Source organism: Mustela nigripes, chromosome 2 (assembly GCF_022355385.1).
Source record: "Mustela nigripes isolate SB6536 chromosome 2, MUSNIG.SB6536, whole genome shotgun sequence".
Classification (NCBI taxonomy): Eukaryota; Metazoa; Chordata; class Mammalia; order Carnivora; family Mustelidae; genus Mustela; species Mustela nigripes.
The window spans coordinates 163,509,947-163,523,733 of NC_081558.1; the positions used below are offsets into that span (position 1 = coordinate 163,509,947).

At 36.9% G+C, this 13,787-nt stretch overlaps 1 protein-coding gene across 1 annotated transcript in view; it reads right to left on the reverse strand.

Annotated features, from left to right (window-relative positions):
• Positions 1-5,135: 5,135 nt before the first annotated feature.
• The window catches only part of LOC132010210 (T-cell receptor-associated transmembrane adapter 1), a 67,809-nt gene continuing 59,157 nt past the window's right edge, over positions 5,136-13,787 (reverse strand). Inside the window, exons 4-6 of the mRNA XM_059388135.1 lie at positions 13,342-13,403; positions 10,968-11,056; positions 5,136-7,463 (exon numbers count right to left, since the gene is read on the reverse strand). Of these exons, the coding sequence (XP_059244118.1) occupies positions 7,206-7,463; positions 10,968-11,056; positions 13,342-13,403 (409 nt within the window). The 3' untranslated portion in view covers positions 5,136-7,205. The remainder of the gene's footprint in view (positions 7,464-10,967; positions 11,057-13,341; positions 13,404-13,787) is intronic.

Consider the following 13,787-nt stretch of genomic DNA (forward strand, 5'->3'; position numbering starts at 1 on the left):
CGTAGAGTTGCTCATAGTATGTTCTTATAATAGTTTGTATTTCTTTGGTGTTAGTTGTGATCTCTCCTCTTTCATTCATGATTTTATTTATTTGGGTCCTTTCTCTTTTCTTTTTGATAAGTCGGGCCAGGGGTTTATCAATTTTATTAATTCTTTCAAAGAACCAGCTCCTAGTTTCGTTGATTTGCTCTATTGTCTTTTTGGTTTCTATTTCATTGATTTCTGCTCTGATCTTTATGATTTCTCTTCTCCTCCTTGGCTTAGGGTTTCTTTCTTGTTCTTTCTCCAGCTCCTTTAGGTGTAGGGTTAAGTTGTGTACCTGAGACCTTTCTTGTTTCTTGAGAAAGGCTTGTACCGCTATATATTTTCCTCTCAGGACTGCCTTTGTTGTGTCCCACAGATTTTGAACCGTTGTATTTTCATTATCATTTGTTTCCATGATTTTTTTCAATTCTTCTTTAATTTCCAGGTTGACCCATTCATTCTTTAGAAGGATGCTGTTTAGTCTCCATGTATTTGGGTTCTTTTCAAACTTCCTTTTGTGGTTGAGTTCTAGCTTTAGAGCATTGTGGTCTGAAAATATGCAGGGAATGATCCCAATCTTTTGATACTGGTTGAGTCCTGAGTTAGGACCGAGGATGTGATCTATTCTGGAGAATGTTCCATGTGCATTAGAGAAGAATGTGTATTCTGTTGCTTTGGGATGAAATGTTCTGTATATATCTGTGATGTCCATCTGGTCCAGTGTGTCATTTAAGGCCTTTATTTCCTTGCTGATCTTTTGCTTGGATGATCTGTCCATTTCAGTGAGGGGAGTTTTAAAGTCCCCTACTATTATTGTATTATTGTTGATGTGTTTCTTTGATTTTGTTATTAATTGGTTTATATAGTTGGCTGCTCCCACGTTGGGGGCATAGATATTTAAAATTGTTAAATCTTCTTGTTGGACAGACCCTTTGAGTATGATATAGTGTCCTTCCTCATCTCTTATTATAGTCTTTGGCTTAAAATCTAATTGATCTGATATAAGGATTGCCACTCCTGCTTGCTTCTGATGTCCATTAGCATGGTAAATTCTTTTCCACCTCATCACTTTAAATCTGGAGGTGTCTTCGGGCTTAAAATGAGTTTCATGGAGGCAACATATAGATGGGTTTTGTTTTTTTATCCATTCTGATACCCTGTGTCTTTTGACAGAGGCATTTAGCCCATTAACATTCAGGGTAACTATTGAGAGATATGAATTTAGTGCCATTGTATTGCCTGTAAGGTGACTGTTACTGTATATGGTCTCTGTTCCTTTCTGATCTACCACTTGTAGGCTCTCTCTTTGCTTAGAGGACCCCTTTCAATATTTCCTATAGAGCTGGTTTGGTGTTTGCAAATTCTTTCAGTTTTTGTTTGTCCTGGAAGCTTTTAATCTCTCCTTCTATTTTCAATGATAGCCTAGCTGGATATAGTATTCTGGGCTGCATGTTTTTCTCGTTTAGTGCTCTGAAAATATCATGCCAGCTTTTTCTGGCCTGCCAGGTCTCTGTGGATAAGTCAGCTGCCAATCTAATATTTTTGCCATTGTTTGTTACAGACTTCTTTTCCCGGGCTGCTTTCAGGATTTTCTCTTTGTCACTGAGACTTGTAAATTTTACTATAGGTGACGGGGTGTGGGCCTATTCTTATTGATTTTGAGGGGCGTTCTCTGAACCTCCTGAATTTTGATGCTCGTTCCCTTTGCCATATTGGGGAAATTCTCCCCAATAATTCTCTCTAGTATACCTTCTGCTCCCCTCTCTCTTTCTTCTTCTTCTGGAATCCCAATTATTCTAATGTTGTTTCATCTTATGGTGTCACTTATCTCTCGAATTCTCCCCTCGTGGTCCAGTAGCTGTTTGTCCCTCTTTTGCTCAGCTTCTTTATTCTCTGTCATTTGGTCTTCTATATCACTAATTCTTTCTTCTGCCTCATTTATCCTAGCAGTGAGAGCCTCCATTTTTGATTGCACCTCATTAATAGCTTTTTTGATTTCAACTTGGTTAGATTTTAGTTCTTTTATTTCTCCAGAAAGGGCTTTTATATCTCTCGAGAGGGTTTCTCTAATATCTTCCATGCCTTTTTCCAGCCTGGCTAGAACCTTGAGAATTGTCATTCTGAACTCTAGATCTGACATTATACCAATGTCTGTATAGATTAGGTCCTTAGCCTTCGGTACTGCCTCTTGTTCTTTTTTTTGTGGTGAATTTTTCCGTCTTGTCATTTTGTCCAGATAAGGGTATATGAAGGAGCAAGTAAAATACTAAAAAGGGTGGCAACAACCCCAGGAAAATATGCTTTAACCAAATTAGAAGAGATCCTAAATCGTGAGGGGGGAAAAAGGGGATAAAAAGAGGTTCAAAAAGGAAGAAAGGGAAAAAAAAAGAAAAAAGAAAAGAATTAAAAAAAGAAAACAAATAAGAAAAATATAAAAAAGAAAATATATATATTGGATAAACTAGTTAAAAAACGTTAAAAAAGAAAAAGGTAAAAGTTAAAAAAAAATTTACCAGAAGGCGAGAAAAAAAACAAAAAATGAAAAAGAAAAAAATTCAATTAACTGCAAGACTAAAAAAAATCACAGGGAAAAAGCCATGAGGTCCGTGCTTTGCTTTCTCCTCCTCTGGAATTCTGCTGCTCTCCTTGGTATTGAAACCGCACTCCTTGGTAGGTGAACTTGGTCTTGGCTGGATTTCTTGTTGATCTTCTGGGGGAGGGGCCTGTTGTAGTGATTCTCAAGTGTCTTTGCCCCAGGTGGAATTGCACTGTCCTTAGCAGGGGCCGGGCTGAGTAATCCGCTCGGGTTTGCTTTCAGGAGCTTTTGTTCCCTGAGCGCTTTCCGTAGAGTTCCGGAGGATGGGAATACAAATGGTGGCCTCCTGGTCTCCGGCCCGGAGGAGCCGAGAGCCCAGGGCTCCACTCCTCCGTGCGCCCTCAGAGAACAGCGCCCAGTTACTCCCGTCTGCCTGACCTCCGGCCGCGCTCCGAGCTCACTGAGCCTGCAACCGGTTCAAGGTCACCCAGAGCTGTGAGCTTACTGTCGGCTCTGTCTCTGTAGCCGGCTTTCCCGTTCCAATACCCGCAAGCTCTGCAACACTCAGACACCCCTGATCCTTCTGTGACCCTGCGGGACCTGAGGTCACGCTGACCCCGCGTGGGCTTCGCCCCGGTTTACCTCTGGAGCGATGTCCCTCAGCGGAACAGACTTTTTAAAGTCCTGATTTTGTGCGCCATTGCTACGCCGCTTGCCGGTAGCCGGCCCCTCCCCCCGGAGTCTATCTTCCCGTCGCTTTGGATTCACTTCTCCGCCGGTCCTACCTTTCAGAAAGTGGTTGTTTTTCTGTTTCCAGAATTGCTGTTCTTCTTCTCTTCGATCTGCCGATGGATTTTCAGGTGTTTGCAATCTTTAGATAAGCTATCTAGCTGATCTCCGGCTAGCTGAAGTAGTCTCAGCCTGCTACTTCTCCGCCATCTTGACTCCTCCCTAAAGGTGTTTTTCATAGGGGTGCCTGGTGTGGCTCAGTCAGTTTAGACTCTGCCTTTGGTTCATGATCCCAGAGTCCTCGGATGGAGCACCATGTGGGTCTCCCTCTCCAATGAGGAGCCTACTTTTCCCTCTCCTCCCTGCTCTCTCTTGCTATCTCTTTCTCTCTCCATAATGAAATAAAATCTTTTTGAAAAAGATGTTTATTATAAACCCCAAGCAATCAGTAAAATGACACAACAAACTTCTAACTAATAATCTATCAATGGAGATAAAATAGAGTCATAAAAATATACCAATGTATAGTTGGCCCTTGAACTGCATGGGTTTGGTTATATGACTTTTTTTTTTTTTTATAAAGTATAGTATTGTAACTATATTTTCTCTTTCTTGCAATTTTCTTAATATTTTCTTGGGTTTATTTTATTGTAAGAATCTAGTATGTAATACACACAACATACAAAATACATGTTAATAGACTGTTTAAATTTATTGGTAAAGCTTTCAGTCAATAGGAGGCTATTAGTGGTTAAGTTTTGGGGGCGTCAAAAGTTTTATGTTGGTTTTTCACTGTGTTGGGGGTTGTGCCTCTAACTTTTGTATTGTTCATGTATCAATATATAGATATATAGAGAAGATATAGAAGAAGTCATAAAAAGATAGAAAGGATGAATGAAAAATAGAAGACAAATAGAAAAGAGAGATCAAGAGTATTGCTTTGAACCCAACCGTATCAATAACTGAATTAAAGGAGAGTGGTCTAAACAGTCCAATTAAATGTCATAGATTATCAGATTGGATTAAAAAAATCAAAATAAACTATATGCTGCCTATAAAAATGCCTTTTAAATAGAGAGCATATAGAAGACTTGAAAAGCTTTATCAACCAAGTTAACCTAATTGACATTTATAGAATATTCTATCTAATAAAAATAGACTATGCATTCTTTTCAAGTGCGTATCATCATTCACCAAGATAGACTGTATTCTGGGTATTAAAGGAAGGCTCAATAAATTTAGGATTCAAATCATATGCTTTCTTATCACAATGGAATTAAATTCAAAATCAATAACAAAAAAGATCTGGAAACTCTTCAAATACTTGGAAATTAAATAACACACTTCTAAACAACCAATAGGCCAAAGAAGGAACCAAAGGGAAATTACAAATACTTGAAATTAAAATAACAACACAATATATCAAAATTTGTGGAAGATTTGTGAAACCAGATGTCCATTTTAGACAAGAAGAAAAGTCTCATTACCGACCTCAGCTTCTACCTTGAGAAGCTAAAAAAGAACAGATGAAAACACAATAAACAGAAGAAATAATATAGATCAGAGGGCAAATTGGTGAAACAGAAAATATAAAAACAATAGATTATATGAATGGTGACTGGTTCTTTGAGTAAGGAAAAAAGTTGATAAATCTCTAACTAGACAGATGGGTGGCGGGGAGAAGCAAATCCCCAGTATCAAAGAGAAGTTAAATCACCAGATTCTATAGATATTAAAAAGACAGTATGGGAATATTTTTAACAATTTCATGCTAATAAATTAAGCAACTTAGATGAGAGGGACACACTCCCCCAAAGATACAAACTAACACATTCACTCAACAGGAAATAGATGACTTGAATAGTCTTTTATTTATTAAGGAATATAGATTTCCCATTAGAAACCTTCCAAATTATCAGTCGTCAAGTACATTTGAAACATAAAACTCAAAATATTGAGTGGAATTCAAATGATATAAACCAGAGGCAAAAATTCAAATATCTTTAGGTGCTAGGTAAATAATGCAAGTGAAGGATGAGATTAGTTATGGGAAAAAGTAACTGCCAAATATAGTCAAACTTTATTTTTACTAAATCATGGTATGTATAAAAATGTAACACAAATGTATAATAGCAAATATTTTGAAAATTTAAAGTTGATATATACTTATTATTTCTTATGTTTTTATGCTTTTCTAAAATTGGAAACCCAATTCTTTTCTTGTGCTCTTAGACATTAAGAGTTTTTAGATTTTTTTTCATGGCATTGTGGAAAACTTCAGAGATTTTACTTTAGCACTGGCATTTAATTTTATGTCAGTTCATAACGGAAAACAATTACTGACAGAAGTTGGTACTTCCAAGTATGGACAGAGTTCTTCCACAACATGCTCTTCCTTCCTCTCTCTCTTTCCATGGGTGGCTCCTCATTGTTCAGTTCTCAGAATTAGAATTTTCTCTTTAGAGAGGCCCTTCTCTCCATCATTATTTCTCATTCTTGTATTTTCTTAGTTATATATTTTTTTACTAGTACTGATACTTTATTAACCTGATACTCATCTTTTCTACCCATTTATAACTCCATGGGAGCAGGGCCTACCTTGTTTTACTTCTGTTTCCCTCACTGTACATGACTTCTAACTTAGTGCCTCTGCTACACTAGGAACTCAACAAAGAACTGAAGAAAGAATGAATAAAATCCACTAGGCTGTGGTTAGAGGGCAGGACAGCTCACATGTGTACTTCCCTTGGTCAGTGATGACTTGAGACCCAATTAAACTCCTATTCCAAATAGAAAAATAACAGAGAGGTGTTTTTTTTTTTTAAATTTTGGGGGGCAGTTTAGGAATTTAAATTGGACACATAACTTGACCAAACTCTTGGCCTTTTAGAAATATATTCAATGGAGACTCACTATGTACACCTTTTAAAGCAACAGTTCTTTTCCTAGGCATTTAGCCTTGAGAAGTCAGGTAAGTGTGTAAGCACCGGTGGGGATGCATTCTCACTGCAATATTATTTGTAAAAGTGAAAAACAACTTGGAAATGAGCTAAATGTACTTTCAAATTATTTGAATAAATTCTAATGTAGTCATCAATGAGATGCTATGCAGGCATTAAAATGATAATGTATAACTGTATTTAGTTATAGTAAAAAAAAAAAACAAAATAAATCTCCAATATATTAAGTGGAAAAAGTTTAAATAATATGTATAAAATAATCACTCCCTTTTCTTGGTAAAAAAGAAAAAAAGAAAGAAAACTGATGTATGCATGTATATATGGATAGTTGCTCATTGTAATTATCTCTGGCTAGTGTGATATCCAACTTCTTCTGTATATTTGTTTATTGTTATAGGGAGCATGCACTAACTTTATAATAATTTTTAAAAGCAATAAAGATACTTCCATTTTGGAACAATTCTTCTTAAGAAGATTCTTGCACTTCTTGTAGGAATGTATTTAATGTCCCAGGTCTTTGAATCAGAAATTTCTTTCAATTAAGTGATGTTACATGGATGAAAATGGATGAAATATTTTTTTAAAAGGTGGCTTTTATTTTTCTTTCAATGTGTTCTAGAATATACTTGTGCTTAAAATATTTGTTTTTGTTTGTTTTATTTCTCTGAGTATTCAGTGTTGTTGGTGAAGTTATAACTCCATAATTGGGCTCCATGTGCAGACTTGACTTTTACATTATACGACTTAGGCATTCGTTAAGCAAATTCAAATAACTGATTTTCATGGCATTACATTTGGTGTGTAAGAACATAAACTCTGGATAAGAGGTCAGCCACCATCTCACTAACAAATGATGTAGATCGACACCCTTCCAAATCATGTCGTGTCGTATACGGATTTTGTTGGCTTTCACATCTCCAGTGAGAGCTGGATTATTGAGCTCGATCACAGTCCATCTAGTTTATAGATTCTTTCTTCGCACGGATCAATCCAAACAATCGGATGGGATCATCATGAACATTTTCCTCTATTTCCTGGCTCTCAAGTGGGAAATTGTCTACCGAAGTGATCTTGGAAAGGCTGGCATCCCCTGCGTGTAACTGCCCATCTTCATCTCTGTCTAACAAATTCCTGTTCTCCTTCTTGGGCATCCCGCTCTTCCCCCCACAGCTGTGATCCAGTGAGGCATAGAGCATCTGTCCTTCCTCGGTTGCCTAAAAAGAAAGTCATGTTCATTTTTTAATGTTATTTTGTTCTTGGACGACTGCTGGGAATTTCTAAGATCTGTGAAAAACAAGCAGCTGTGTTCTGGGCTTTGACTACCTTGTTTTGCCAAATTGGTCAGGTAGGATGACAACAAAAAACAATAGTCCACCAAGACTTTTGAGTATAAAAATGCTTAGATTAAACTTTTGTGTGTGTATTTTTATTTGTTTCTTATACACAAAATATACATGAATATTTGATTTTTTAAACAATTTTATTTATGTATTTACTTATTTGTCAGAGAGAGTGTGCACACACAGCAGATTCCCTCCTTGTGCATCAGGCAGGAGCCCGACGTAGGACTTGATCCCAGGGCCCCGGGATCATGACCTGAGCTAAAGGTAGACACTTAACCAACTGAGCCACCCAGGCTTCCCATGCACAAGCATTTAGATGGACTCTCACAAAACTCTCCCCCTGCCTTCACCTTAGGTACCTCTTGCCCTGTGTTGCTTTCATCAAGTGACAATACTAAATTTGTTAAACCAGAACAAGCATAATAGGAAGGAATTAAATGAATCTCAAAATCTACTTTGCATATGTTTAATAACTGGTAATTTGATGATACCCACAAGAGTCCCCACTTTTTCTACATTTCTTGAGATTTAGAAGTATAAAGTACAAAGATTCAGAAGTATCAAGATGACAATATCCATCTCTGTGACTGGCATCTGGCAAGAATTATAGTTTTCCATCTTCCCCCATTATTTTCTTCTTGCCTGCCAGACTACAGGTTCCCTTTGAGGTCATTTTAGGCTGGACTTAGAGATCTTTATTTCTGTACTTATAACTAAAAGCATTTCCAATAATGTATGTTTGGTCAACAGTTGGTCAACTTTATCAAGTGCTGCAGAATTCAAAGAATGTGAGTCCTGGGAAAGGATCACAGATTGTACACAAGTCACTTGTGACTTCCAGAGTGTGGTTTCAGCTGAGTGTATGGGTGGAAAAAATATAGCCAGGAGTAAAAGAATGTGTATCTATGAAAACAGTCAAGGAAAGTAAGAATCAGCTTAAGAATCAGAGAGAAACACAGGTAGAAGTCAAATTTTGTTGTTTTTGTTTTTGTTTTTAAGTATTGGGATGATTTGTACAGATTGGTAGGTAAATAGTAATGATTCTTTAAAGAAAAGATTGAAAATGGAGACAATTAATTGAAGGTGCAAGATCTTGAAAGCAGTAGAGGAAATGATCAAGAGCATAAGTTGTTATTGGCTTGGAAAAGGAGAGTGGGTACTTCTGACATAGGAGGGAAAAGTTAAGATTGGTGGGAGAGGGGCACCTGGGTGGCTCAGTGGGTGAAGCCTCTGCCTTCAGCTCAGGTCATGATCTCAGGGTGCTGGGATTGAGTCCCGTATCGGGCTCTCTGCTGAGCGGGGAGTCTGCTTCCCGCCCCCCTCCGCCTGCCTCTCTGCCTACTTGTGATCTCTCTCTCTCACTGTCAAATAAATAAATAAAATCTTAAAAAAAAAAAAAAAAGATTGGTGGGAGACTGGGACATGAAGAGGAGAGGAATAAGCTCACAATTGTGCCCCTCACTTTGTCTTATGATACAGGAACTCTATGGAGTCATTTTCTTAATCAGGTTTCCGGATGAACTCTTCCTAGTTGATGGTAGACGTAGATATTGAAATTACAGCTTCTGAACTGTGCCTATCATTTTTAAAGGGCAAGGAGCTGATTTCTTTTTCCAACAAACAGACATTTTACCCACAAAGTTCTCTGCATAATATAGAGCGCTCTTGTAATTGACCAAAGTAAGTCTTGTAGTAGCAAACTGGGTAGTGATTTTGAAGATCATGATCATTCTAATAAAATGGAATTGAGCAAATATAAAGAAATTATATTTAATTTGTGAAACTAAATTTGTGAGAAGGATGTAATAGAATAAAAAGTAATATCCTTAGAAGTATCTTTAAATACATAATTTATAAAATAGCAGACTTTTAAGACATTTTAAGCTTTGCACAATTTCCACTTGAGTAAAAACCAGATGCACCACAATTCATATGTAATAAGTAGCAACTTTTTTAATGAATTTTCAGCTCTTTTAAAATTAAGGTGCTGTGAATCTCTACATTTCAGATTGTGTGGTTATATTTTAGCTTTCTCTAAGAGGTTTTCTCTTTATTATATTGGATTTAGCACGTTGTATTAGAAGGCTTTTATACGTTTTATCTAAAAATTTTTTTGCCATTAATGGGCCATCAGATGACAGATTTGTGCATCAGAAAGTGACTTCATAGTCTGTTTAAACCTTACCACATCTTGGTTTCTTAAAAACTTCAAGAATTCTGATTTCTTGGTGGATTCATATAGAGGAAAAGAGACAAATTCTATCTTAGTGGGAAGTTTTCAAGATGTAGCCCATCTTAGGGAGGAGAATTTTTTCTGTTAGGCAGGACTAAGTTTAGATTCTCTATCTACTTAGTACCTGAGTTCTTTAGGGTAAGTTTTTCACCCTTCTCAAGCCTCTGTCAAATGGGAGAAATAATGCTGTTTCCCTTATAAAACTCAAGGCGATAATACATGTAAAACACATATGACAAGGCCTGACACATAATGACCATGTAGGAAATGCTGGCGGGCCCTCTGACTATTTCTAGGGAGTAGCAAGAGAACACATAACTGAGGGGACAAGCTCCAGAAGGGAAAGAAAAAAGAACTCTTTTAACAGAAATTTGTAACATGTCAACAGCATGCATATGAAAAATTATGAATGGTTTCTGGTAAAATCAGTGCTCTGTCTAAGGAAGTTGAACTGATTGTGGTAGGAAAAGGAAAAACTATGCATTTCTTCTAGAGTATTCATATATTTCTGCTTACATGTATGTCCTCCCTAACCCTACATAAGATATGTGAAAATCTCTTGCCATTAGCCCATAGCCATGGAGCTTGTGTTAAAGTTTATACTCAGTTGCCTTATAAAATAGGAATATGGTCTTTTATATCTAGTTAATTTATCTTTTAACTAAAGCACTGTCTCTGTCTCTGCCTCCCTCTTCCTCACTCCCTCCCATTCCCTCTCTCTTTTTTTCTCTCTCCCTCCCTCTCCCCTTCTTCCCCTGCCCCCATAAATTCCAATACCTAGGTCTTATGAGCATTATATAAGTGTAAAATTTCATGTTTATCTTTGTGATATACCCAATCTTTTTTTCAATCTGAAAGAAAACGCTTAGTTGATTAAGAAGAAAATCTACTTTTTCCCTTTAACCTATTGCCTTTGTGATGGTATACACTTTGGACTTTTTGAGTGTGGTTCTGAGTACTCTTTATTTGCCTTTGAGGTTCCCTTTAGAGCTTGGGTCCCAGAACTTGACACTGAATTGGTCTGTAAAATCACAGACAACTTCAGATACGAATCACAATGTGCTGCTCTTAGATTCTTGAAACATGCAGCCACGCTGTGATCTAGGCTGAGCTTGACCCTTAATACAGACAACAAAACTCACCTGTGCAGGCGGGGTCACTTCTTGCAGTTTATTTGTACATCTCTCTGGTCGAGCCTTCATTTGTTCATAACAATTTTCATCCACTGGTTCTTGGGGGTTTAAAAGATCATGATTTACAATGGAAAAATAAAAAAAATGCTGGCACAAATAAAAATACATGACCCAAACCATACTTAGCTGTACATGTGAAACCCCCAAGAATCATTCGACTTGTCTTTTTTTGTGGAGATGCAAAAAAGTGAAGAAGCACAAACCATTTTCTGCAGATCAGAATGTGAAGAAGTCTTTTACCCCAGAGAGTTAATAATAAGACAAAAGAAGGTCACTAGGGATAAAGACTATTATCATATTAATTTATGCCATTGTAGGACATGATGGGCTCAACTTTAGTTTCCATTTGAATGATATAGAGATCCCATGTGTTTGCTTATATTTGTGTGTGATTGCAAAAGGTCATGGCGGCCGAGTGCAGTGCACATGCACAGATGATTGCAATTTGGTTATTTTCCCCATGAGCAAGAGGTTTTACTCAGAGACATTTAAACATCTCTCTTTTTTAAAAAGAATGTTTAGATCCTGTTTTTTTGTTTCATAAATCAGTGACAGCACAGACAGGCTGTTTTGGGGGGTCTGGAGCTCTGTAATGCTGGTCCTAAGTATTTATGGTTTTTGTGCAGTGTCCAATAGCCAGCAGACCTGAAGTCATTTCATCCTGTGGGAACATGCTTATTAAACCATCCATCCCTTTCTTCCTCCACATATGTGTGTTTGAAAGGGAGAAGATAGAGAGAAAGTGACTTGTAGGATGGCCATGGATTGGCCATTCTGCCAGTGACCTGGCAGAAATGTGGATTGCACTGATTTGATCCTATAGGAAAAAAGATATATTCACTATAGTGCAAGTTATCTTATAATCAATCATTCAACCCCTTCTGAAAATTAATGCAGAGTGATGTTTCTCAAAGTATGGTCCATGGAAAATGTGCATTACACTTGCCTGGAAGTTTGTCAACTAGTAAATTCCTAAACCCTATTCCTAAACATTACTGAATCAGAATGTGTGGGGTGGCACCAATACCCCCTTTAGATACTGAAATTGCAGATATGGTGGGCTTTGCACCACCAGAGTAGAGAAGAATTGAAATCTCAGATATTACAGGTGGGGACAATGATTCTGCAGGGTGAAGCGGGAGGGCAAAATATTTTTAACAAGATAGTCCTAAAAAATAGTTCTGATTTCTCAGAGCACAGAGATTAGAAGATACTTTAAAAGAAAGGGGAAGGGCGCCTGGGTGGCTCAGTGGGTTAAGCCGCTGCCTTCGGCTCAGGTCATGATCTCAGGGTCCTGGGATCGAGTCCCGCATTGGGCTCTCTGCTCAGCAGGGAGCCTGCTTCCTCTTCTCTCTCTTTCTCTCTGCCTGCCTCTCTGCCTACTTGTAATCTCTGTCAAATAAAATAAATAAAATCTTTTAAAAAAATAAATAAAAGGAAGGGGAAGACAAAGATTAAATACATTTTTAAAAATTAAATAAAATTTTGAATCCTTTAGTTATTCCTAACTTTAGGAGAATTGCATATTCAGAGATTTATATAGCTTGGATTTGCTATACAGAGTTTCAGATAGTTTAGTCTGTTTCTGGAAATCTCGGTTAACCCCCAATTCATGAATGAATTGAAGGGCTTGAGAGTGCAAGGCTGAATGGGGTTAAATGTTAGCATTTAGCCTCATGGCTTCTCTCATCAGAGCTCTGGGATCAGATCATGATTGTCTGCCTTAAGGAATTGAGTGGCATTTTGTTTGGGGTGGTTGGGATGTTTCAAGTAATCAGGGATGCTGGGAATTGAAAAGTACTTGTTACCTAAGAATAAAAAAATGTATAACCTAGTCAGTGGTGATTTAGCTCTTCTCTTTACCCACTTGCCATCAATGTAGCCCTAGGTTCTTTGCTTAACAGGAGCAGTTAAAACAAGGGGAACCAGAGAACATGCTCCTTGTTCCAGATTATTCATTATAGATTTGCTTTTGTAGACAGCGCACAGGACTCTGTTTCCCTGAGCCATTTTCTATTCTAGAAATAGCTTTATTTCATAGAATTGTGTGTGTCAAAATTCATGGTGATAGTCTTCTGTATTCGCATTTCTACTACAGTAAAATCAGGAGACTATAGAAAGACAGGATGTTGCAATACAATTTATAATATGCAGTTTTGGAAGTGTATACTAAATAATATACTAAACATTATTGAATCTATGATTGCCATTGGGATATTTAAATGTGATTACAACCAGAAATAAGCTATCTCAAATGATGTGGAATTAAGGGGAGGGATATTAATTTATAGATAAATATAATTTCGGGAAAAATAAAACTTACCTGGGACTATGTCATCTAAGTTACCATAAATTGGTGTGTCTTCAATATAATATTCATCCTCCCTATAACAATGAAAGATAATTTATCTTATTATAATCCTCTTTACACATAGTTCTTAACTAATTTCTCAGCTAAATTCAATATATGATTGCATGTTCTTGTTTATCCTCAGCCAACCAAGGTAGATATGTTCATGTACAAGTGAATGGATGAAAAAGTGCATGAATTCCTACGTGCATGTGTGTGTGTGCATACATTTGAACAGGTGTTTTTGGATTTTTCAGGAAATAACAATAGCAAATACTTATTTAGCATTTATGTTTGTCAGATGCTACTTGACCTTCATTTTCTTTTTTTTTTTTTTGTGACTTTCAAACTCAATTATTTATTTATTTATTTTTTTAATATAATTTTTTATTTTTTATAAACATGTATTTTTATCCCCA